General features: G+C 38.6%; 2 protein-coding genes across 2 annotated transcripts in view; both read left to right on the top strand.

Moving 5' to 3' along the window:
• Positions 1-340, top strand: part of LOC109849463 (phosphoglycerate kinase, cytosolic-like) — a 6,745-nt gene extending 6,405 nt beyond the window's left edge. Inside the window, 1 exon segment of the mRNA XM_020419297.1 lies at positions 1-340. This exon segment is cut by the window's left edge and continues 11 nt beyond it. Within this exon segment, the coding sequence (XP_020274886.1) occupies positions 1-104 (104 nt within the window). The 3' untranslated portion in view covers positions 105-340.
• LOC109849692 (probable protein NAP1) lies at positions 1,693-25,448 on the top strand. The gene is made up of 23 exons (XM_020419552.1): positions 1,693-2,076; positions 2,155-2,229; positions 3,145-3,225; positions 3,323-3,403; positions 3,551-3,633; positions 5,086-5,170; positions 5,758-5,883; positions 6,019-6,126; positions 6,825-6,869; positions 6,952-7,094; positions 7,381-7,513; positions 8,008-8,118; positions 8,235-8,313; positions 16,169-16,362; positions 17,690-17,835; positions 19,128-19,209; positions 19,317-19,427; positions 20,262-20,387; positions 20,469-20,605; positions 20,683-20,779; positions 22,004-22,995; positions 23,637-23,849; positions 24,799-25,448. The coding sequence occupies exons 1-23, from the start codon at positions 1,741-1,743 to the stop codon at positions 25,271-25,273; spliced, it is 4,059 nt and encodes a 1,352-aa protein (XP_020275141.1). The 5' UTR covers positions 1,693-1,740; the 3' UTR covers positions 25,274-25,448.

Here is a 27,402-nt window from a genome sequence, read left to right as displayed (position 1 = left end):
GGCTCGCTGACAAGATGAGCCACATTTCCACCGGCGGTGGTGCCAGCTTGGAGCTGCTGGAGGGCAAATCTCTTCCTGGTGTGCTTGCTCTCAATGATGCTTGAGCTCTCGCTCTCGGCTCTTCCATGACATTTTATTGAACGAGTAAAAGAGAGTAGCTAGAAATAGTTTTTCTGATGAGACAATAAATTCGAAGCGTTCAACACTGATGTTTCTTTCTATGTGTGATAATAAGTTGCTTTAAGTCAATTGTTTAGATTGTGAGGGGAGATTTTTTTTAACTTATCTTGAAAACTTATGTAAGTTAATATCTCTGAACTTATTTTATCAATTAGCTTAACTGCAAACTGCTTAAATATATAGCAACTTCATGTGATTACCAACAGCAGGGACTGAGTCAACAAGGAGTTCCTTTAATTATGGACGTCCATGATAACAATATCTCCTTGTTTCTTTCCCTTTAACTTTACCAGGGACTGAATAATAATAATAATAATAAATCAATTTGAAAGCACTGAAAACTCTTTGCCACTACTTCTTAGAGTGGAGTTCACGCCAAGCATGTATAAATTAAGGCCACTGATTTTAAGTAAAGCCTACGCCAAAAACAGAATCTTAATCAAATAAAAATCCACTAATTTTTGTTAGGGCAATGCAAAATTAATTAGTTTTTGCACATATACACAGAAACTGTTTATGGAGAAAAATAATTTTTTTTCTTGAAGGCTTTGAAGGTCCTCTTCAGAGTTCCGATTTTCTTGAAGAAATTTTCGAGCAAGATGTTTAACTTATTACAACCATTTTATTTTTTCAAAAAAAAATTAATATACTTCTTCAATCTTAAACTCAAATTTATTTCCGGATGCTCTAAACTCTACTTTTCTCGATCTATTGAAAGAGGAAAAAAAATTCAATTTCTACTATTTTCTTCACGAGTGATTGCATATTTATAAACTAGAAAGTTGCCATTTCGCTCCAAGCATCACCATTGGCAAAATATCTAAAAAAAATTAACAAAATGACTAACTTTTAGGATTTTAGAAACTTACGTTTACTAAATTGAGGAAATGAAAATCTTTCGATCAAAGTTAAAAAATTAAAAGGGAAATCGAAAATTTTGCTGTGCGGCAGTCCAAATATTTTGACTTCAGCCATCTTTTCCAACGACGCTTAACATCTATAAAAAAGAAAAAGAAAAAGGAAAACACAAACAATTTATCCATAGAAAAAAACCCACCAAATTAATTAAGACAAGACAAAAATTAGCGAGATTCTCTCGCGCTTTTTCCTCACAAATAAAAACCCCACTTTTATAAAAAAAACTGCGAAAAAAATTTAGACCTTTTGTCTGAACTCGGCCAGTCCAAGCCTCTTTCTCCTTCTCTCTAGAAGCAGGGCGGATTGGGATTTTCATCTCGCCCATTCTTGCCGACTCGCTACCCAGCCATTTCCCCCCCCCCCCCCCCCCCCCCCCCCCCCAGCACTGAAACATGCGGTGAAAAAGGTCCAATCGCCTCACGATCCCTTAAAATTTCTCTCGATTTCGGTCATCAGTTTCGAAATCTAGGGATTTGGATTGCGTTTCTATATGCAAGCAACTTTTTTTTTTAAAATTTGTATTATTATTATTATTATTTCAAGATTGTAGAGTCAATAAACACCAATGCTTGACCTTCTGCGTGAAAAAGAATGAACCTTGGCTCTATTCGATGCTTGTAGGCTACTTGATCAGCTGTAACCATGGCCAAATCCCTAAAATCTAGGGATTCGGATAGCATGTCTCGATGGTCCGAGTACCTCAACGCCGAAGAATCCTCCCCTTCGACATCAACACCGGGTTCTGGAGCTCATCAGAAGGGCTTACACGTGGAATCTGTGGTCCAGCTGTCTAAAGTCGCAGAGGGTTTATTGTCCAAAGCTTACAAATTGTATCGTGTTTTGGATAGCCCTGATGTTGCGTCGCATACATTTTCGGATGCGTTTTGGATGGCCGGCGTGCTTCCTAATTTTCCAAGGCTTTGTGTACTTTTGTCGAAGAGGTTTCCGGAGCACCCGAATAAGTTGCAGCTGGAGAGAGTGAGATTTGTTTGGTTAAGTGGGGGTTCGTTTTAGTAATAACTAGATCTTGTTATGATACGCGCTTTTCTTATGCAGGCTGATAAAGTTGCACTTGATGCTTTAAATGGCAGCGCAGACGGTTATCTACAGAATTTAGAACCGTGGATTGGGGTATGCTGCTTGATTTGCTAATTTATGCTGTTCACCCACTAATTATTAAGCTGGCTAGTCTCCAAATGATTACAAATTTGTTACTTGTTGTACGGCTATTTAGTGTTTGATTTGATTGGGACGTCTTAAGCTGCAACTTCTTCAACCCCAAACATCAGAATTGTGTTATCCTGAGCGCATATATTAAGTTTTTTCATGTGTCACGCTGACTTATATTTTTAGGCGAACTTAATTTATTAATCAAATTATAAGAAGGAGGCCATCACTGTATGTTTCCGGGATTCTTTATCTATTAATCTTCATGCTCTTGCTTTTCCTTTTCCTTAAAACTTGTCTTAGGAAATGGCGAACAGCCCAACCCTTCAATTTCCAGGTTTAGGTCATCCCAACTTGGATGTTTTCTATAACTTGACCCTGTAGTAGAGATGAACCTAGCAGCACTGAGTGCCATAGTCTATACTGTGATTTCATTTTAAACATCAAAATTTTTTGACATATAATTGCTTGTTTAGCCTATACCTCCATTTCACTGTTTACATGATACTCCTGGCGCCTAGGTCCATTATGGTGGGTCCAAGATAGATGGATCCTCTTTGTGCATTTATTTTATTCCAACTTCAATTTTCTGAACATTTCATTCCTACCAGATGTCTTACCTCTCACTCTGTATGTTTTAAGTTTCAACGTATAGGAGCTAAATCCATGAACAAATTATCAAGATGTAAAGCTCATCCATCTTAAATAATACTATTCTGGTGTATTTTAAGGTAGGAGAATGACCAACTGTATGCAAGTAACTATCAGGACAAATGGAGTTTTGTTGTGAGATACTAGTTCCACAGACTATATATAGCCTTGTCCTGTTAGTAATAGATGGCAGATGTCGGTAATCTATTCCTTTTCTTTTCTGTGCAGCTTCTACTTGACTTAATGGCTTTCCGGGAGCAAGCTTTGCGCCTTATATTGGATTTGAGTAGTACAGTCATCACTTTGTTGGTAAACGCTTACTCTTTATGAAGTACATTTGTCACTGCTTGGACGCTTCTATGCAAGTTGATACATGTTCTGATGAGCTGATTGTCTGTTTTTGCAGCCGCATCAGAACTCACTAATTCTACACGCTTTCATGGATCTCTTTTGTTCCTTTGTCCGCGTTAATCTTTTCTCTGATAAGGCAGCTTCTTATCCTTTGCTTTTGATTTTTTGAACCTTTTGCCTCTTTTACAGTATATTAGTAATAGTTCATGCTGATCAGCTGCACTGAATTAATGTGTTCAGTACAATTTCTATTCTAAGACAATAAAATATTCCTTTTTCGCAGATACCAAGAAAAATGATTATTCAAGTGTATAATCTCTTGCACTCCATGTCAAGAGGTGGTCGAGACTGTGAGTTTTACCATCGGTAGGAAGTTACGTTTATGGTGTGATATAGTTTAAGCTTGGAATAATTCCTCTCTGTGAACTATAATCTTTTCTTTCCCATCTTTTTTGTCATGCTATCAATAAAGAACTAGAATCACTTGTTGCAAGTAAGTGACCATTTGATTTCCTAATGTTAGTATCACTCGTTGCAAACAGTGTTTTATAGGCTTATAAAACTTGATCAACCAGAAACTAGTCTTCCAAAAAGAAAGACCTAGTCATACTCAAATAAAAAACTTTCCTAATAATGGGGTTCTTAAAAAATCCCATACGAGTACAATGCCATCAACAAGGCATTTGTAACCGAAACTTTTAGAGTCAGCTCTAAACTTCCAAACTAATAATTTGCCTTTTATAGAACTCTCAGCAAACTTTTCTACCAAAATTACAAGTCTAATACTAGAATAAGTCTCCACAAACATTTCTTCTGTTTTGTTCATTAGCTTCTTTTTGATTTTTCAAATGTAACCAACATACATCAAAAGCACATTTCTATCCATATGAGTATCATTTCAAAAGAAAATAAGCAAATAAGTCGAATTAGACAGCCAGTATATGGTAGAAATTATGCGCTATTATAATTGGGTTTTCTTACCTGTGTACCCGTCAAATCTATCTTATTCCAGATTTAACCCTTAAATCAGAATATGCTTATTACTTGTATACTCTTTGACATTGAGGTAGGATACCCCTAACATTTAACACCGTTAAATTTCAAACTGAGAATAGGTCAAATGACAAAAATACCCCCCTGTCTAAAAGTAAGGTTTGTTTGCCCATATACCCCCCCCCAACACACACACACACAAAAACAAAACACACACACACACACACACACACACAAAATCTAGCCTATATGCAGATTTACTTAATACCTCCTTTCCGTAAAAGTAAGTTTTTTTGCCTACATACCCACCTTATATGCAGATTTACTCAAATCTTCATATTTGTTTATTTACCCCTATGAATTTTAATGGTGTTAAAGGAGAGGGGTATAAAAAGCCAATGTGAGAGAATGTAAGGGGGGACTAAGGCAGATTTAGGGAGTACATCTGAAAATAGGAAAGATTTGGGGGGTGTATCGCCCAAAAAACGCTTAAAAATTCTACCTCCATCAGGTAAATTTCTCTGTTGTCTTGAAGTCTGTTCATTGTGTGAAGTTTTTCTGAATCAAGATCCAAACTGCCTAGACGTATGGCAAAGCCATAAAGAAGACATCAAATATTGTCTATGTATTTGGTAGAAATGTTGCTGACTTACATAGTGGCATATCATTGCACTTTTTTTTAAAAGGAGAGAGCAATTAAATGTAGTCCACTTTATTTCTTGATTCACTTGACTCTACCCATTCTACACTAATTGATTTAAGATTACTTGTTTGAAGTAATTGCTTTCTCATTTTGTCTTTGTTCTTTTATCTTCTATTCATCAGATTGGTTCAGTTTGTAGACTCCTATGATCCACCAGCAAAAGGGTTGCAAGAAGACCTTAATTTTGTCAGCCCTCGTATAGGAGAGGTCATGCTTCTATCTCTTGCAGTCTTGCTTAACATTGATATCCAGCCATGGCTATTTTCATGCATGTTTCTGTGCAATTTGACATATGTCTACCTTCATCATTTTGAAAGTGATGTATGGCTACTTTCTGCTAAGGACTTGAACCAATTATTCAAAGTACTGAAGTTCTTTAGTTCTAGTATTGAATAATATCCTAAAAGTCCTATTTTACAAAGTGGAGTTTGATTGGGGGCCATCTTCTGATTATGCTGCACTCTCTTTGTTGTTAAAGATTGATTATAGTAGGAAAACATGTAAGAAACATTCGGAAATGCTGAAGGAGATGTCACTTCAGCTATAAAAGATGAATTATATACATGGTTTAACCATCTGAAGTTCACCTAGTTAATTAATGGAAAATAACTATTACAGCTAAGATTGCAAATGCATGTGGATAATCTGATGCATGCTTGTTGTCTATGTATAATTTCACGATGATCTCTGTTAAGACATATCTGGTGCAAAAATTATCTATTTAAGAAGGCCTGGGGTGCCCAACCTTGCTTCTTCTTCTGGTGCCCTTACATTCTGTTTCTTCTCTATTGCAGGTACTTGAGGCCGTGGGTCCTATCATTTTTCTTTCTACCGACACAAAAAAGCTGAGAAATGAAGGGTTTCTAAGCCCATTTCATCCTCGTTATCCTGATATACTGACAAACTCTGCTCATCCCATGGTAGGTCTGTTCTCCAAAATCTTTCCAAGTGTTAATTTCTATTTCCTTGCTAGAGAAGTATTGTTGGGATAGATATTTCTTTTCTGATATCAACTTTTATGTTTGTCTTTTAATCAATATCTCATTGTTTTGCAGAGGGCTCAAGACTTGGCTAATGTGACTGCTTATCGAGAATGGGTGCTATATGGCTATCTTGTTTGTCCTGATGAGCTTCTCCGTGTCACAAGTATTGATATTGCAATGGTATATTTTTTATGTCATCAATTTTAATTGTCAACAGAGCAGTGAACAAGGACAACTGCCCAGCTTGCTATCCCTGGTTTCATATTTCCTGCATGAGCTTAGTTATTCCACACCTATTCTTTGTTAGTAGATAAGATTGCTGCCTCTTTGCTGAAATAAAGTTACTTTCATCCGTAAATCAAGTTGAGACATGCATGTTCAGTGATTTTAAATCTCTGCAGCTCAGTTTGTGTATTCTTTTTGCTCCTTGACTTCAATTCAGATTCTTTTCTTGGTAGTATAGATGGAATTCTCACCCTATTGATAAGTTATGGCCTACATCATTTCATGTTAAATAACACATGCTATACTAGTGTCACTGGCATCAAACATTTTACTTGTCTGAGTTGCCACCTGTTGCTAATTTTTACCCTTTAAATTAAGTACCTTGTAGTATTGGAAGCTTCATTGACACCTTAAGCGTATTACCCATATATCTTTCTCCTTCTCTGTCACTGCTGCTTCTTGTGTTTTCACATGCTTACCATGTGTATTCTCATAGACCATTTTACTTCTGTCACCTATATTTATGTCAGTATGTTCTTACCCACAGTAACTATTTTTTTATTACCGTTCTTATATTGGCTCAACTTTTCTTCCCTAGTTTTCTGTTGAAAAGGGAAAGCTTATAAATCATATTTCTGTCCCTCTGTTTCCAGGTTGTACTCAAGGAAAACTTAGTCCTCACCCTATTCAGAGATGAGGTAAGTGTGTTCTGGAGTGGAGAAAGCTATTAATAGTCTTTTTTTATCACCTTCTTAAACAACATCTTTTCTTACATTGCAGTATGTCCTATTGCATGAAGAATATCAGCTTTACGTTCTGCCAAGAATTTTAGAATCAAAGAAAATGGCCAAATCTGGACGTGCAAAACAGAAGGAAGCAGATTTGGAGTATAATGTTGCTAAACAGGTCGAGAAAATGATATGGTACGTGCCCTAATATTCCTTCTGATTGAACTCCACTTATTTTATATATCACTTGGGGAATAACTTGAAACTATCTATATTCGATAATCCTTTGACCACCCATAGATTCTTTAGGTGTGGAAGTTAAAGCGTTTCAGGGGTAGCTTGGATATATTGCTTTCCTGATGTCAAATATTTTAGTACTGATTATTTGTTTCAGCACTTCACTAGTTCTCAGATTTGTTGTGAACTGGTACCTACATTTTGGGTTGGGAGGTTAATTTTTGACAATATTGATTCATTGCAGTGAGGTCCAGGAACAAGCACTTGTCACTTGTAATGCTATACACTGGGAGAGGAGGATACTTATCAAACAAGAAATTGGGAGAATGGTTTTGTTTTTTGCAGATCAACCTAGTTTATTGGCACCTAATATTCAGGTACGAGAACCGCACCGTAACTTATTGTTTATACATATACTTTTCTGTCTTATTCACATGATTATGATAAACTCCGTTCGCTAGATTCTAGATGGTTGTTGGTCTAAAATGTGTTATATCAACTTCTGATTCTGGATTTTTATCGTCTCAACTTTGTGTTAATCATGATCATCCATCGAATGCTTCTATCTAATTTGTGCAATCTGCTGCATATAATTAGTGCAACTTAACAGGATATATTTACAGCACGTCAGTGCATCAGATGCCATTCTACTGTAGACTGTAGTCTACTAGAGCATGCCAATTTCCTTGAGCATATGATATTGTATAGATTGATATGAAGGATCCAATATATGCTATAAAGATTGATACATGATGACCAAGAGATGGATATTGCTCAAAATGAGCTCAATGCTTTTCCTTTTTTTCTTTAAACTTCTATTTGGATTCAGATTGTGTTTCTTAGAGTGAATCATATAGTATAATTTCTGCAGATGGTATTTTCCGCACTTGCTTTGGCTCAATGTGAGATAATTTGGTACTTCCAACATGTTGGAATTGCATCACCAAAATCTAAAGCCACACGAATGGTATCCATTGACGTTGTAAGTATGCTATATTCTAAATTGTGTTTTGCCTGTCCTTGTGGAAAGATACAACATGTTTTGTCCATTCCATATGAACCTATCGATAACGATAACATCAATTTCATTGCTTGCAGGATGCAGCTGATCCAACTATAGGATTCTTATTAGATGGAATGGATAAACTTTGCGGTTTAGTTCGCAAATACATTGCAGGTTAGAGTCGTTAGACTTTGAGGTTCTCATCTAGTAGTTGTGATAGAAGCCATGCAGTTTAGTGATCTTCTTTGCATAGACATTACTGTATATTATCAACCTTGTTCTTATCCTTATTTTCAGTTCTGTTAGTTATTTGGTTCTTGCCAATCCAGTTATGTGTGTATCATAAAATTTTGCAAGCAGTTTGTTTTATCACAGAAACTAATAGATTTGGTTCCAGTAATTGAAACCTCAACCTAACTGTTCTCTTACTTTATTCTATCTTACACAGGGGAAAGATGAATCCATCTTTAAAAAGTCCTGTAGATCCAAGCTGCATTTACTTGATATTATATGTATCACGTTTCAACAAAATTCATACGTATAATCCTGATATCATTGAACCAAGGATAGAAGTAGAACTTGAAATTTATGTGAGTACTTCGATAATTTGATCACCGCGAAATTAGTAGATAAAAGCCTAGTAGTTCGTAGCTAGGTTTGTGGGGGTTAGATAAATGGTAGTTCATAGTTGTTAGTGGCAGGGGAACTCATGGTACTTGCATGTAGTCCAGTGTATCATCCATTGTCCACCACAGCACATGTAGTAATGACAAGATGAACATCTGATGATCAAATTTTCTACCTGACCAAGGGTATGATCACCAATCCCAAAATCCTGGGGCATATTTGCTTTAACCTCCACGTAAAATGTGTTTGAAATTCGAATAAATGTTATCGGTTGTTTCAAAGAGACTTTGGCATGTTTGGGAACTTTGGATTATAATCCACTTAGATTAAACTCCATTTTTGGATTATAATCCATAGATTTCATAGTGTTTGGTAAATTTGGTTGAATATAATATGTTTTCAATAGTAGAGTGTTTGGCAAATAGGTGGATAATAATCTCTCATTGTTGTCAAAATGACCAAAAAGCACATGGGTTGGTGGTGATTTATTAAATGAGGCATGGGATTTTGTGAAATTATGAGGTGTATAATTGTTTTTTACTTGGTCAAACCTCATGGATTATAATCCATCAAAAAATAACATGGGGTGCCCCAGATTAATTTTTTGTGGATTATATTCCAAACTAATCCAGTTTCCAAACATTCGAAAGTTGATTATAATCCTTTTTGATCATTTGCCAAACATGCTCTGTACCTAAAACTTGCTTTTTATAGAAATAAAGTGGATCAACTAGCCGACCTTGAACAGCTACTAAACACTTCAGTACTGAATCTTAAGCTATTTACAATTTAAAATCTTTAAACCGAAGCAGTGAGGTACACAGCTGAACAAGACAACTTATATGTCACTAGTGGATCAGACTGGAGAAAGCATGCATGTGCAATAGATGCAAAAAAGAAGAATAAAAAAGGAAAACTTGTGCAGAAATGTAACTAATGTTGTACAGGAGTCAAAGAAGCAAAATTCAAAAGTTTTCAACAGCCATACAACTATGGTCATGACTCATGAGTATATCCTAATGGTACAGGCCCAAAAAACCACATATGACTCTATATGACTCCAATGGTGCAGGTCTATAACTCTAGAATACCACATCACTGCAGTGCCATGGTTCCAGCATACCACAGACCCCTGTGGCACTGCTTCAGAAATATAGTAGAGAATCGTGAGGAATTTGTATTGCTAAAAGCAAAATAATTTTCATACAAAACAAATGCATGTATAGATATATCACGAACAATAATCCGAGTTTGACCCTTCTATATGCAGTAAAACTAACATGTTTTCTTAATTAATATTACGTTGATAGATGCAAATGAAAACAATGAAATCAACTTAATTCATGAGCTAACAGTTCAGTTGCCTTGTGGTAGCTTGATATCTGTATATCTCGCTTTAAGCAATCTCCAGATAATCTTAAATTGACACCAGCAAACGTATATGGACATCTAACTACACTTAACTCTCTTGAGACATATATTGATCTCAAGAGTAAGAGTTCGTAAGCTAAGTGAAGAATGTGAAAACCCTAATTCATTATGAGATCTCTTGGGCTTTATATAGGCCCCTACAAAACTTACAAATAAGTCCCTAATAATACTAATATGTCAACACTCCTCCTCAAGATGGGCGAAAGATATCTATTAAGCCCATCTTGTCACATCCTCTAATCATATCTACTGAGCTGAGCCCTTTAGTCAGACAATCTGCTGCCTGGTCCTTAGTCGCAATATGACTTAGCTCCAGTAGTCCACTATCCAACTTCTCTTTGATGAAGAACCTATCGATCTCGATGTGTTTGGTTCTATCATGCTGCACTGGGTTGTTGGCAATACTGATAGCTGACTTGTTGTCACACTATAACTTCATCTTAGCTCCTTGATCCAGCTTCAGCTCCAACAGCATACTCTTCAACCATAGCAACTCAGCAACTCCTAAGGCCATAGCTCTATACTCTGCCTCAGCTGTCGATCTCGCCACCACTGATTGCTTCTTGCTCTTCCACGAGACTAAATTGCCTCCTATAAAGATGCAGTATCCTGAGGTGGATCTCCTGTCATCAGCACAGCTAGCCCAGTCAGAGTCGCAATAACCCTCGATATTCACATGTCCATTCTTTTTGAATATCAGCCCCTTTCCGGGGGCACTCTTTAAATATCTCAGAATCTGGTACACAGCGTCCATATGACCCTTCCTCGGATCGTGCATGTAGCGACTCACCACGCTTACTGCAAAGGAGATATCAGGACGTGTGTGACTCAAATAGATCAGCCTTCCCACCAACCTCTGATATCTGTCACGATCAACTGGTTCTCCAGCCTCAGCACCTAGCTTGAACCTCTGGTCGATCGGTGTAGTTGCAGGTTTGCACCCTAACATTCCTGTCTCTTTGAGAAGATCCAGTGCATACTTTCTCTGGGATAGGATGATCCCTTCCGCTCCTCGAGCTATCTCTATTCCAAGAAAGTATCTAAGCAAGCCAAGATCTTTCACCTCAAATTCCTTACCCAGTCTCACTTTGAGTTGGGCAATCTCCTTCTCATCATCCCCTGTAATAATCATATCATCCACATATACCGCAAGCATAGTAATGTGGCCTCCACTCCGTCGAAAGAACACTGTATGGTCGGCGTTGATCTGTTGGTATCCCATACCAATCATAGCCCTTCTGAATCTGTCGAACCAAGCACGGGGAGATTGCTTTAGACCATAGAGAGACTTCTTCAATCTGCAGACCTTTCCCACTGTCTGATCTGTACCAAATCCTGGTGGTATCTCCATGTATACCTCCTCCACTAGATCTCCATGAAGAAATGCATTCTTCACATCTAGTTGGTGTAGCTTCCATCCACCATTTACTGCCAGAGAGATTAAGGTCCAAACAGTGCTCATCTTAAAAGTCTCATCATAATCGATGCCATATGTCTGACTATACCCTTTTGCCACCAGGCGAGCCTTGTAGCGCTCAACTTGTCCATCTGGATTCTGCTTCACAGTGAAGACCCACTTGCATCCAACTGCTCTCTTTCCTTCTGGTAACTTTACTAGCTCCCAAGTGCGGTTCTTCTCTAGAGCTCCTAGCTCCTCGTGCATAGCCGCTTTCCATTTTGGGTCCTTCTTAGCAACCTGCCAATTGTTAGGTACAGTAACAGAGTCCAATGATGCAATGAATGCTCCATATGCAGGGTGGATACTAGAATATGATACATACTGGGCAAGATCCCAACCATATCTATCGGGAGGATGTCCTGCATTACTGCGAGTAGTCCTCCGTACTGATATTGGTGTGGGAGGAGTAGAGAGAGGAATGTTATCAGTAGGAATGCTATCACCTTGAGATGAAATTGGTGGTATTTCAGAAGTCGGGGTAGGCGTTGGCAAGAGACTTGGCAGCATTAGTGGCACTGTAGGTACTGTTCCTGCAATTTATTTGCCCTTCCTACTATATGTTAGTAGCTCCCCCTGAACAGTGTTCTCCACATTATTGCTCTCCGGTCTCTCACCATTCTCCTCCTCTCGCCCCATACTTCTAGTATTGGGCGAGTTACTAACAGATGAAGTTACCTTCTGGGTGTAATATGGCTCGAGTTCTCGAAAGTGCACATCCATGCTCACAAACAACCTTTTTTCCACCGGGCTCCAGCAAACATATCCCTTCTGAGTAGCAGAATATCCCACAAAGATACACTTCACAGCTCTAGGGGCAAGCTTCCCGACAGACGGCCTGTTGTCCTTCACAAAACACACACAGCCAAACACTTTGAGTGGAAGAACCCCACCATTATCTCCCTTCAATATCTCACACGGAGACTTCCAATCCAGCACTCTCGAGGGCATTCTGTTGATCAACGCTGCTGCGGTCAATACTGCTTGTCCCCATAATGTTTCTGGGACATTCATAGAGATCATCATGCTTCTAGCAACCTCTAACAGATGTCTGTTCTTCCTTTCCGCTACCCCATTCTGTGCTGGTGTGTATGGGCAGGTTGTCTGGTGATGTATTCCTTGAGCTGACAAATATTCTTCAAGGGCTCTGTTGGTATACTCTGTCCCATTATCTGACCTCAATACTTTCACCACTGCTCCGTATTGAGTCTGAACAGTCCTATGAAAATTTTGGAAGCACCCAAACACATCACTCTTATTCTTCATCAGGTATAACCAAGTAACACGAGAGAAGCAATCAATAAATGTAACAAAATATTTGTATCCATTCATAGAACTTGTGGAACAAGGCCCCCAAACATCTGAATGTACCAGGTCAAATACATGAGAACTTCTATGACCAGAACTAACATAAGAGCTTCTAGTAAGCTTTCCAAACTCACATGCATCACACACAAGTTTCTGTTTATTTGCTTTCTCAAATAAAGAAGGATACAATCTACCTAAAACACTAAAGGATGAGTGTCCCAAACGCTGGTGATGGAGCATTAACTCATTTTCAGCACTCATTTTAGATCCTACTCCTGCTTCCTCTATGACTGACACCAATGCTGAATCCAGCCCTTCACGATCCAGATACCACAGTCCACTACGCCATGTGCCAGTCCCAAGTCTCCGCCCTGTCCCCTTCTCCTGGAAGATTACCTTGGGAATATCAAAAGAGACGATGCATTTTAGTTGGAGGATGATAGAACTAATAGATAAAAGATTGACTGGAAAAGAAGGAGCATGCAAAACATTGGACAAAGTTACAGAACCAGTACAATCAACTGTACCCTTACCAACCACCGGCTGAAATGTACCATCAGCTGTTTGAATACTATCAGGCGATGCTAAGTGAGTATATGATGAGAACTCACTAGCATTACCTGTCACATGACAAGACGCACCGGAGTCGACTATCCATGCTGATGATCTGTCAGGAGACATAGAAGCAAAAGCATGTATGTCATCAGTACATTTGTTCGGATGAGCATAGGTAGCAGTATTGCCTCTGGCGAAGAATGAAGTGGATGCCTCCTCAGTCCCATCCCCTGCTACTTGCCGTTTATCCACTGATGATCTGTCGGGAGACATAGAAGCAAGAGCATGTATGTCATCAGTACCTTTGTTTGGATGAGCATAGGTAGCAATATTGCCTCTGACGAAGAACGAAGTGGATGCCTCCGCAGTCCCACTCCTCAAATCTCCATCCCCTGCTATTTGCTGTTTTTTCCTGAGTATCGTGAGGAGAGCACGACCACCGCACCACAGTTGTAGCACTGTCGAGTCTCTCCCCTAGATCCAGTGTTGCTAGAGGCTGCCATTGCTGACTTCACCACAGGAAGTCCACCTGTCCCTGCCTGCAGCCGAATGCGAGTCTCCTCCTGGATCATAGCAGAGACAGCCTCCTCAAGTGTGGGAATCTTCGGCTGAGCTAGTAGCAATGCGATTCGCTGAGCGAACTCTGATGTCAATCCCTTGAGAAACACCATAGTCCTCTCCTGTAGAAAGGCCTCCCGCTCTTTACATCCTGGGTCCTTGCAGCTTGCCCGGGGGGAAAAATGGTCATAATCCAGCCACAGACGCTCCAGTTCTGTAGCATATTCATGTACAGTCCTCTCTCCCTGGACTGTGGCGTCGATCTCTCCTTTAATCTGGAATACCCTCAGGTTATTCCCCACTCCATCATATGTCCTCCTCAACTTCTCCCAGACGTCCTTCACCTTCTCAATGCCATCCACCGTGGCGGCGATCGTCGGGACCAACGAGTTGAGAAGCCAGATGTACACCAACATATGAGTGGACTTCCACTCATCTCTTCCCTCTGAGTCCTCCTCCTCTGTCACCTCTCCTGTCAGATAACCCTCCAGATTCCTCCCTGCAAGGATGTATCTCACCCGTCGCGACCAGCTCAGGTACGTATTCGGTCCATCAAGCTTCAGATCGATGGTCGGAAGCTCCAACTTCTTCGATGGTCTTGTCGTGCTTTCATCAGCCGACAACTTCATCAACTTCATCAAAGTTGACACCTCCGCAGGGTTCAACTTCTTGATGATCTCCTCCATCGAACAGGCTTCAGACCCAACACCTGATCACCTCCTCTTCCGACCCTTGTGTGCAGTAAAAATTTCGGCAGCACCACTGCTGCACAACAAGAGTAGGATCGCAAACAAATTCTCGTTTCTCAGAGGAAACAAGAACCAAAAACAGTTATATACCTCATCGATGTGAGATATATACTCTTCCTGTCATCAGTTCGAGGACTGAGTCAAGGGAACCCATGCCAAACTCTAGGTCCAGCATAGCCGCAGCAGAGAGGGGAGCTTCGAGGTTGGCACGCGCTAGAAGAATTTAGAGGGGGGGTTCGGGTCGTGGAACAGGTAGGAGGGGGGGGGTTCGGGTGCTGGGAACAGGGCAGGTCGCGGGGGTGTTCGGCGCTAGGGTCTGGACAGAGCGTCTGGGGGGGGGGTCGGGTCTGGGAACAGAGGTCGGGGGGGGTTCGGGTCTGGGAACAGGGGTTCAGGTAGAGGTTCGGATCTGGGAACAGGGGCCGGCGGTCGGGTTCGGGGTCTCGGACAGGAGGAGAACAGGGGGGGTTCGGTGTCTCGGACAGGAGGGGAACAGGGGTAAAAAAGGGGGGAGGCTCGCGTTTTGGATCGGGACCGATGAAAGCGAGGGGGGGGCTTTCCGATGGCTTTGAGTGGGGCTGGCCGGACGAGGAAGAATGAAGGGGGGGGGGCTCGCGTTTGATCGGACGAGGAAGAAGGGGGGGGGCAGCCGGGTGAGGAAGAAGGAGGGGGGCGGCTAGGGTTTTGGTGGCTCTGATACCATGAAGAATGTGAAAACCCTAATTCATTATGAGATCTCTTGGGCTTTATATAGGCCCCTACAAAACTTACAAATAAGTCCCTAATAATACTAATATGTCAACACTAAGACCTGACAAAGTCATATGCAATATTGTGAGATGGGTTTCTAGTTTTGTGACTGAGGGTTTTGTTGTTGTTGTTGTTGCAATTTTCAGAGGTTTGAATAAAGTTTTCAAGCAGACATTAAGAATGTGCAAAATCTGAAAAGTCAGTGACTGATTTCTAAAAGAACTGGTTCGATTGGTTAACGTGAAGTGATTTTGGGTCAAAACTGCAAATCAGAAAATATGAGGACTTCATTAAAGTATGTTTTTTGGGATAAAATATGTAGAATAGATATCTGCTTTTTAATCTGCAAAGAAGTATCTTCTTGAGGTTGGATCAGCAAATAAATAGCTTCTTTTACCCTGAGGCTGACATAACCTCTATATGGGACATAGTAGTTGATAGCATCAAAATTTTTAAAATGTTTCCTTACATGTTGTTCTTTAATTCTCCCAAGTAAATCCATGTTTTAAGTTACAAATTTTGAAATCTTAAGTCAGTAGAACCTGTCTAAAATCTTTTTGTATTGCGAAAATACTGATAACTTATTTATATGCAGCGGTAAAAGGTTATGCATTATCCTATCTATCATCTTGTGCTGGAAGAATCCGATTTTTACTTGGTACTCCAGGAATGGTGGCTCTGGATTTAGATGCCACTTTGAGGGGCCTCTTTCAACAAGTGGTTCATTGTCTTGAGAACATACCAAAGCCTCAAGGAGAGAGTATCTCTGCTATTACGTGTGACCTATCTGTAAGACACTCATCTTTTACTTTCCTGATTCTTGTACGTCAAGCGTAGTTGTCTTCAAACTTCTCATCATTTCATTGGTAGGATTTTTTTATTAATATTTTCACCATAAGGTGCTATGAAGGTACTTTTTAGAGTATGTTATTTCTTAAACTTGTAAAAATTCATAATAATTGCATTTTTAAACCTGTGAAAATTCACAAGTGCATGTTTTAGTGGGATGGTTTCTAAACCTGTGTAATTCAAGCCCTAGTTAAAAAATTCTGTGGGTCGGTTTTAATATCCACATATTGACTATTAGACAAGAGTCACAAGACTACAAGTTTGAAGAGAATTTCCATAAGTACCTTTATCTTTAATTTCCTCCACCTTGTAAGGATCTTGGAGATAGCAACTATCATTATCAAACGATTCAAACCATCCAAGTTTTTCTTGGGGAAAAAAGGTCATCTGCATCAAAACATCAACACCAACATAGACTTGATCCCTAACTTTCTTGGTCGAAGTCCAAGTTGCCATCTTTATTTATTCTGCTCTGTTTTCTTTCTCTGTCAAATTAACAACTGCGGCGTCCTCCTTTGCTGACTCATTCCGTTTTCATTTTTTCTCTGCCTTATTCTTATCTTCTTCTTCAGCTGAAGACTCGTTCTCCAAGACACTCCCGTATACGAATTTGAGCCACCTCTTAGTTTCTTACAAATACTTTCATTATTATCTATTCCTTTAGCATATTGATACTCATTTATATCGACATTTTCATTTCAAAGGAAGATTGGGTCTAGTTGATTCAAAGGTTAGGTTGTATTATAGTTATACAGATTAGATCATGATATCATTGACAGTCCAATAGCACATCCTCTTTGAGGAGGGCATGAGATAATACTAGTACCGATAGTCTCATCTCTGTTTGCTTTTGTTAAGAGGATTTTGTGTATTAGTCTATCCATGGTGTACTTCGGCAGACCACTTTATTGTTTTCTTATATGTGGCTTAGATTGCTTTTTTTCTTTCTTTGACTTGTGTTCTTCTCTGGCCTTTTGTGTTTCAATTAGAACTCTTTATGAAGTAGCTGGCAGTTGCTCAACTTTCCTCAGAGAAAAAGTTTTTTAAGTATGAATTGATTTCTATAATGGATTTTGCTTAGAAGGTCATCTGCCTTAGAGCAACATTATCAGCAAATATGAATACTTTTCCTCCAGTGTTATGTACACATACACATGCATACATGTCTGCTCTAGAAAGATTGTTTCACTATTTAGAGTTAAATAAATTTTACCTCTATATAACAAACTGATCTAGCTTTTTTACAAGTATAATATTATGCCTTCAGGACTTGCGGAAGCACTGGTTGTCAATTTTAATGATTGTCACATCTTCGAGGTCATCTATAAATATTAGGCACCTAGAAAAAGCAACGGTTTCAACTGGAAAAGAAGGCTTGTTGTCTGAAGGAAATGCTGCATACAATTGGTCCAGGTAGTGTCAGTTTTATAAGTTTGCATATGCTTTTTTCCTTTTCTTCTTTTTCTTTGAGCAATGATTCTAGTCTATTCTCCAACTGCCATCCCATTGTTTACATTCTGCTTTACTAGCGAGCCAAGTCTCACTGGCTAAGTCTGCATATGCGTTATCATCTGGCTTGCCTCAGTGTTCCTTTTGTATAAATTAATATTTTGTTCTAATAAATTGTGAAGGGAACCTATTTTTGTATAAAAATTCAGCAAGTTCCAAATTTATTATCCAGTTTAATGAGATGGAGAAAGCGCCAAGATTCTTAAGTATTTGGGCTTTTGGCTGCTAGTGCAGCCACTAAGGATACAGCTGTTATGTCAATTGTTTGATTTTGTCAGTAGTTTGCCTTTAGCACTTTCAAAGTGGTTTGAAATTAAGTAATACCACGTCTTTTCATTCTGATGCCGCTTAACTTCAGTTGGATGTTATGAAAAAGGTTTCTTAGGCCAAATTTAGCAAATGGACGAGTTTAAACTAAAAGGCATATTCATTACTGTTATATTCTGGATCCATGGAATCCAACCTTGTCTTGCCAGTTGAAGAATATGATGGCAACATGAGATATGATACTGTTGCTTGTAAGATGATTGAGATAGTAAAAAATCAAGCTAGTTGGTCATGCAGGTGAATATATGCATCCTAGAATCAGGAGTGTATTGATTGTTTCTTTGTCAATATATCGTTGGAAGCATTTAAATCTTAGAAGTGAAATGACAACAAGTCAAGGTATTAACAAAAGAAGCTTAAGCGAGCAAATCAGTTTAAATTAATTTCAAAATTTAGAAGGGTTAACTTAAAAGTTCTGCTTTTTTACACTCCAAGTTGATGGAGCTGGCTAAATCTTGGTTAATGGATTGTGAAAGCTCGAAAACTGAAATGCTCAAGCTTAATTGTTGATGTTCATGATACTTTACTAATAATGTACAAGACTACAAGCTTCTAATGTATTCATAGAGTCAGAACCTGAATTGCATAAGGGCCCTTTTGCCGCTGAAGACATTTCAGTTGCTTAATATGGTGGCTGTAAACATAGGTTTTGCCAGAAAATTTGGAAATTAACCTGGTCTGCAGTTATCTGAACTGCAGGGTCCAAGCTGGAAATAATTCACAATATTTCAATGATGATTTTTTCCTTCTTATTCTTCAATAGTTAACTGTTTATGATTTGTGATCATAAGTTTCCATGCAGTTCCATAGTATACTGCATACAACCTTGCATAATTTTTCATCTACTGACACCTTTTCTTATATTTTAGATGTGTGGATGAACTTGAAGCTCAACTATCGAAGCATGGAAGCCTCAAAAAGCTTTATTTCTATCACCACCATCTGACAGCAGTAAGCGTTTGTTTTCCTACAAATTGTTTCATTTCCCCAAATTGTAGTTTTATGATTATGTTTAACAAAGAATCTCTATTCAATGCGTGATTTTGCTATTTAAACAGGTATTCAGAAACACCATGTTTGGGCCAGAAGGACGCCCACAGCACTGCTGTGCGTGGCTTGGAGTTGCAAGCAGTTTTCCAGAGTGTGCTTCTACTACTGTTCCAGAAGAGGTATTCTGTACTCTTTACAATACAGATGTTAGCAATGCAATGAGCTTATGCATTATTAACAGAGTACTTGCTCGTGGTCTGGTAATTTGTATAAGGATAGAAAGGATTTAAAATCATGCAGCTGCTAAAATATAAGTAAATCTCCTAAGAAGTTTATGAAAATTAAAGATGTAACAGAAAACATTTGTTATTCGCAGGTCGGAAGAAAACTTCACCATGCTAGTGCTATATATGAGAATTCTAGTGTCAGGTTACATTGTAAAATGTAAAGCATCAAGTATGCAGAAATGTGATATCAGGTTCTCAAATATATTTGCCTGCTTTATATGACCTTTATATGCGCTTTATATTCTATTCAAAACATTGAGCTACAGTCAAATAGTTGCTTACCTACTAAAATTATCCTAAATCTTGATGGTTACAAACACGAATACCCATAATTCCTAAAATAAATCTTATTAAAGTATGGTTTATAAGTGCAGTTAACAAAAGCAATTCCATGTAAAAAAATCAAAATAATAAAAGTTTAATTAATGTCTCATTAAATTGATTTTTTAAGTTTGGAAGGTCTAAAAATGTTGATATACGTTAAATAAGTTGAGATGGTTTTCTTACTGTATTCCCTCAAACTAGTGCCTATGTGTGTTTTATGTATCTTTTGTGTTCAATTGCATTTAGGAAACCTATGGATTGGTTAGAAAGTGGATTTAAAAAAAAAAACTAACTTCCTCTAATCTTTTGTTTAATGCCAACTAAACCATAAAAGTCACTGAAGATGTCTTGATTCTGAATAATCTAAAGGCTGACCAGCTAACTATTTTATGATTTATGCAGTTGAGTAAAATTGGAAGAGATGCTATTTTGTATGTTGAGTCCCTTATTGAATCTATCATGGGTGGCCTGGAAGGTCTCATAAATATTCTGGACTCGGAAGGTGGATTTGGCTCCTTGGAATTGCAGGTGTGCAAGTTTTCTGCTCCTCTATCTGCTAGATTAACACATAAACTCCATAGTTAAATCTCATTATACTGAATATTTCAGCTTCTCCCAGAGCAAGCAGCCATTCGCATGAACAATGCAATGAAACTCTCAAACCATTCAAAATCACCTAAAGCATTTCCTGGTTTTCCAATGCCAGGACAAGAGAGCTATCCTGAAAATAGTAACTCTGTCAAAATGTGAGTTATTTAAATTTATGGAGATTTCAGTTAATAACATCTGCAATTTCTTTTTCCTAATTTGTACAAATTATCAGGTTAGAAGCTGCCATGCAGAGATTGACAAATCTTTGCTCTGTGTTGAATGATATGGAGCCAATATGTGTTCTAAACCATGTCTTTGTTCTTCGAGAGGTCTGCTATTTCATTTTCTAGAATTTAGTTTAATTCGAGCATAGAGCAAAAACTTTACTTCTAGAATTTAGTTTAATTCAACCATAGAGCAAAAGCTGTACTCTGTTTACAGTTAAGCGTGGCATCTGCTTTCATAACATCTCATGTTAATATTGATGCTGCAACATCTCATTTCGTTTGCTCATTGATTGAGGGATTTACAATATTACGCGTAAATTGGTCATTGAGTAAATTGTTTGTCCACTACCTAACAATAATGTTATTTTTTTCATAAGTTTTTATTAACATGGTGTCAGAGAACCAAGAGTTAGGCCCTGAGATTTGTTCTTTTTACACATCAAATTACCCCTTGAAAGTTGTGCGTCCTCTCCTCAAGAGAATGTACTGGCACTGGGGGCTGTTTGCCGTGATTTGTGGTAACAGTATAATATTTAAGTTCCGGGTGCTTGGGGTTTTAAGCATATTACTGCTCATAATCTCAAGAATAAGTTCTGTTCTTCTAAGCTAAAACTAATTTTATAGAAAGCTTGCATGACATGGCTAAACCTGTGATCAAAGATTCATTTGAAGCCATTTTGGAGTTTTTGGTTGCGGCCTCATTCCATCAGATACAAAAAGATGATAGCATCTATCAACTTATCTCATACGGACAGCATTTTGTTCATTGTCAATTATGTACAACATGCTATAGGACTTTCTTGATACATACAGCTAATTACTATTTAGGCCGTCTGCATATTCTACTTGTCTCTTGATTTTCCTTAAAGTTGCTTGTGCTAGAGTCTTACTTCGTAACCTCTTAATTTCTTGGCTCTAATTGACCTGTTTTCACTGCCTTATTTGGTTGTTCTGAGGCTCCAATTACTTTCCCAAACTTTTATTAAATATGGAAATTACTTCTGTTCCCCGTAGTTTTCTTTTCCATTCAATGAACATGGTTTCATTGGGGAAGTACAAGAGCATGAACGACATATTAAGTTGGGTTTCCATCTTCGTAGTACAGCAAACCTTTTGTCCCCCCACCCTCTACCAAAGAGATGTGTTGTTTCAAACTATTCAGAAGGTTCTATACACGACTCAAAAGCTTTTAGATATTTCTTATTTTCCAATCTTTCTTGTCTTAGAGAGAACTACTTCTGCCTAGATCTAATATATTAGAAATATCATGGTTTAGCTCCCGGATGGTTGACCTTTTTGCTTACACTTGGTTGCTTTCTTGTGCAGTATATGAGAGACTGTATCCTTGCAAACTTCAGGAGAAGGCTACTTACTGTTTTGAGGACTGAAAGTGGCCTTCAACGCCCATCAATTATGGAATCACTTATACGAAGGCACATCAGCATCATCCACCTAGCGGAGCAACACATCAGTATGGACCTCACCGAGGGCATTCGTGAAGTCTTACTGATGGAAGCCTTCACTGGGCCAGTTTCCATTCTACACAAGTTTGAAAAGCCTGTCGATTTACAGAGCGGATCTGCAGTAGAAATCATCTGCAACTGGTACATTGGGAACATTGTCAAAGATGTATCTGGTGCTGGGATTGTATATGTGCCTGCACATAGTTGCTTCAAGAGTTCACAACATATTGGCGGATATTTAGCAGAGTCGTTTACTAGTTCAAGCGAACTTAAGGCCTTAATTCGCATTTTCGGCGGTTATGGGTTTGACAAAATTGACAGGACAATGCGAGAACACGTTGCAGCATTATTAAACTGTATTAACACATCTCTGAGGTCAAATCGTGAAGCTCTAGAGGCTATAGCTGGGTGTTTGAATTCTGGTGACCGAATTGAAAGAGAATCGAATCTGAAACAAATTCTCGACATGGAGACACTGATTGATTTTTGTATACAAGCAGGTCAGACGATAGCATTCCGCAGGAATCTTGTAGAGGCTGCTGGAGAAGTTTTAGCAGAAAAGGCACCTCTAATTGTTTCCTTGCTAGGTGGGGTAGCTAAGCAGTTACCTAATGACGTACCCGATAAGGACGAAATTAAAAGGTTGAGAAAAGTGGCGGATAGTGTAGGTGTTGTTGATGAGCATGACACGGAATGGATGCATTCAATCATGGAAGAATCTGGTGCTTCAACTGACAGTTCTTGGAGCTTGCTTCCATATCTTTATGCTACACTTATGGCCTCCAATATCTGGAGTACAACTAGTTATAATGTCCATACTGGTGGATTCAACAATAATGTGCACTGCTTAGCCAGGTATTACTCTAATTCTTAAGTTGTATTATGTATCTTATCATTAAACTATATGTTTTACTTTATTTCTTTGGAGCTTCTTGGTTCCGTCTGGCATTCATGGGTTTTGATAGCTCTTTTACTGGGAAACGAGGGGACTGGAAAAGGATAATTAAGTCCTTTCCCTGCTAAACAAAATTCTGGACACAGAACGGACGACGAGTTTACTATGCAATATTTGCTGATACTTATTTCTAAAATTAAACAATTCCAAAGCTTTTTGCTGAAAGGCTAATTCCATGTTTTTAACATTGATATGTGCAAAACTATCGTTGTGTAGATAGAACTTGGGACTGTTGATGCCGGTGTGCTGGCACGCACAGAAAACACATGTATCAAGTTTTAAGAAGTTCTGACTGACAGAACTTCAGGATCATAATGGATCGATTTCGAAGAAGTGATAATAATACGAAATTAGAACCTTATTAAGATTAGTAATAAGGTAACTATGCAAATAATGGAACTCTGGAAAATTTTATATTAAAAAGAACCTCCACTACTGGGATTGTGAGCTAAGGGTTGTGGGTCGTTGATATAGTGATGCAAAAAGAAAGTCCATCCTTTCGATTTATTGCAGCATTCTTAAGTTCTTTTGGCTTTTGTAGGTGCATCAATGCTGTAATAGCTGGAAGCGAGTTTATTAGGCTGGAAAGAGCAGAGAAGCAGAGAGCATCTCTTTCAAATGGGCATGCCAAGGAGATGGTAGAGCCTGAAATGCTGAGCCGTGTCTCAGTTGAAGCAAGCATTAAGTCTGCTATGCAACTCTATGTAAAATGTGCCTCAGTAATTGTTCTTGATTCATGGAGTGATAATAACAGGTATTTTTATCCTGGAAACTTTTGTGCTTTTGATCTCAAATATTTGCATCATCAGTAAAATCTTCTCATAGACTGCTAGTTCCTGGACTTGCATCTAGTTATCCCATCTTGTTTGCTCTCTTCTATAGGCTTCTCCAATGGCCCGCTGGTTATTTGATCTCATGGTATGTCTGATATCATTGAAAATTACTTTTAAAGACCCACAAGAACATCAATCATATCAAAACTATCACCCAATAGTTGTGAATATTTATTCTATTTATAGATGATTAAATTCTATGCACAAAGATATGAATAGATGCTTGATTCTTGCAAGGTGCTTGGGTTGTTTTAGATTGAAACAAGACCCAACCTCCATGATGTATCCTTTGTGTACACAAGTAAATATGAGATGAAAGGAGGTCTCAAGTATATGATATATCTTTTGCAATTGTTCTTGTTAGGATAAAAGTAATACATAACGACCATAATCAATCTTTTTGTTCAGATTAAAATGAGATGCAATCATCAGCAACAACACTGACAGAGGCTTTATCCTTAGTATTTGGCATCTGCTTGATGAATCCTATTCTTCCTTTCCATTCAATCCTGCAGTATGACTCCCTTCCAAACAAGTTCTCTTGAGCCCATCTCCAGTCCTCCTTTCACCAGTAATATAATCTTGTCACCGCACCCCCTAATTGTTGCATTTAGTGATCTACGATGCAGATGATAAAACCAACACAATTGATCTAGTCCTCAACAGTGGCAGCTTATAACCTTGTATGAATGCACTCGTTTCTTATCCAATCATCGGATTTCAATGTACTTTGTTACTTTTTATTGAGGTTCTTATGATAATCCCCAACAACCGTTTCCACTAGGAATAATTGGCAACCCAGTACTATTTAAGATGGTGTAGTCTCTGATTTTACTGTGTCGTGTATTTCATTATTTCTCCTCAATGCAGGTCACACATCATACCAAAGCTGATATTCTTGGATAACCTCTGCGATATCTCCCCTTACCTCCCCAGAAGCACGCTAGAAACTCACATTCCATATGCAATTTTCCAATCTCTGTACCAGCAACACTACATGAGCTCATCTCCTGTGATCCTACCGGAATTACTGTCACAATCTCCAAGACAATCGCCTCTCATCTCTCTCACTCACGCATCTCCTGCTGTCCGATATAATCATCACAGAGGTGGAGAGTCCACTCCTCGGTCTCATGCACAGGACTCTGCTTACTTCAACGCACCTGCACAACAGTATCATCAGGATGTCGGTGGTGAGAAGCAACAGCGGAGGCGGTCTGGGCCGCTGGAGTATGGACCAGGCCGGAAAGTGAAGTTTGTCGAGGGATCGAGTTCTGGCGGACAGGGCCCAAGCCCATTGCCGAGGTTTGCTGTGTCCAGGTCGGGGCCTTTGTTGTACAAGTAGAATAGTTCTGCTACGTGACACGCCTTTTATTTGTACTAATTATTTCCTGTAATTTATGCATGCTTTAATTTTCAGTTACTATGTAATATTTTCTAGGGCCTCGAACTAATAGTGAATGTAATTGCTCTTGACTAGTTATTGTTAATATTTGAACGAGATTTGGTGGTCTCCTTTATGGATTCTTGTCCATGCTCTCCACTGCATGAGAAGCTGTGAGTTTTTGGCTACGTAAAAGGATGGAAACTGTAAAAAAGTGAGTCCTAATGTCAGCTTTCTTTCTTTTCAATTGTTTATTTGTAGTTGTAAAAATAGGATAAAGCGATAGGGTATGCTGACGTGGCTCGTAAAGCCAATTCCAAAAAAAATAAAAATAAAAAAATTACCTTTCTCTAATTATTTCAAGATCCCTTTCAAAGTTCGTTCATTTTTTTGGCTTTTTTCCTTTCAATAAACTTGAATTTGGTGGGATATTTGATGGTTTCAAGGCCTTGAAGCTGGAGCATGTAGAAACTTACAGAGAATGCAAATCTCAGATTAATTGCGAATATAACTTTAGCATAAAATTCCATTAGATGAAAAAAAGGGAAAACAATTAGAACCAAGAAAAGTTGGGATATTTGTTACTTTTAAGTCTGGAAACTGCTGATATCTACATCAATAATGATGAAGGAAAGCAATTAGAACCAAGAGAAGTTGCCTGCATGAAAATAACTAGAGCAAAGTGATGCTTTGTACTTAATGCCAGGGCTAAAATGATATCTGTGAAAAACAATGAAAAGCCAACAATTAGAACACAAAATTCTAGACAATCAAAACTTGCTTCACAAAACTTAAAAAGTAAACAAAGAAAGTGTGAACAGTTTGGTTTCATGGAAAAAAGAAAAAAAGAAAAAAAAATTAAAGAAACCAAGTTTTCATGAGTCTTTCACATTCAAATAGGCAACAATATTGGGATTTCAGTTTAAAGTCAAATTACCAATATATCTATTCCAATGTGTCCATTTATATGATGTTGTGAGTTTGCATTTTGGATAAAAAAAAAAAATTGGAATAGCCAACCACAATCCATCGAGTCCTCTTCTACATCATTGAGTCTATGCTTGCGATTATATCTCACGCTTCGAGTCTGTGCTTGCAATTTTTTAATAGCACATTATCAAGTACATATTGTTCTAACATTTTCTTGTATGGAATTTTTCATGCACTATTTCTTAAGAATCATGTTATATTTACTCAAAGCTTGAAGGTATATTACTTTCTTGGGAAAAATGTGTCCAGGCCCCAAAAGTGGGAACTTCGTGTGACTAGCCCCCCTGTATTTTGCCCCATGTGGAATAGCCGCAAATACGCATAGTATTTGCGACGAGGCCCCGAATTGACTCTTTTCAGAAAAAACCCAGCGGAAGTTACTATCTTGCCCTCTGATGGGACTGAGCTGGGTTAATGTGCCCCTCACCTTTACAAGTACTCTCCCTCTCTTTCTCTCTCTTCCACCTAGCACCGTCATCAAGAACTCTTCATCTTCCTAATTTCTGTACGAATTTCAACGTTTCTAGGGTTTTCGCCGGAAAAATGTCGTCGTCTACGGAAAAATCCAGTAACGACTACGAGGTCGGGCACCGAGCCGAGTTGGAAGGAAAAGGCGCTTCATCTGCGGGTGGCAGCACGGAGGAAGCTACGGAAGCTACGAAAACCCTAATCGAAATGCAAAAGGAGGCATTACAATGGCGAGACCAGAAAAGGAGGACGACAATGGCTGGTCGTACCAACGACCCCCCCTCAAAAAAACAGTAAGTGTTATGTTATAATGCGAACAGACAATGCAGATTAACCCAATATTGTTAGTTCTAGGCTTATGTTATACTGCGAAGAGACAATGCAGATTAACCCAATATTGTTAGTTCTAGGCTTTGTCCAATGTTAGTTCTAAATTTATACCAACGTTAGATCTAGTTTAAGTCCAATGTTAGTTCTAATATGAGTCCAATGTTAGTTCTATAATATTACGTGTTAGCTCTATTTTGTTCCCGTTAGTGCTAGGTCTAATATTGTTTCATATGTCTTATTGAACGTACAAATTCGAAAATTTTTTGCAGGAAAAAAATTGCTCTAACAGGCTCAGCAGAAAC

This window comes from Asparagus officinalis, chromosome 7 (genome assembly GCF_001876935.1).
Source record: "Asparagus officinalis chromosome 7, Aspof.V1, whole genome shotgun sequence".
Classification (NCBI taxonomy): Eukaryota; Viridiplantae; Streptophyta; class Magnoliopsida; order Asparagales; family Asparagaceae; genus Asparagus; species Asparagus officinalis.
The sequence above is the reverse complement of the archived record's forward strand: the minus strand, read 5'-3'. Positions and strand labels throughout refer to the sequence as shown.

Bases quoted from the DNA above. Each gene is read 5' to 3' on its own strand.
- LOC109849692 (XM_020419552.1), top strand. From the start codon at position 1,741: ATGGCCAAATCCCTAAAATCTAGGGATTCGGATAGCATGTCTCGATGG. The intron at 7,095-7,380 runs GTACGTGCCCTA...GATTCATTGCAG, and splicing joins CAGGTCGAGAAAATGATATG to TGAGGTCCAGGAACAAGCAC. The intron at 7,514-8,007 runs GTACGAGAACCG...TAATTTCTGCAG, and splicing joins TATTGGCACCTAATATTCAG to ATGGTATTTTCCGCACTTGC.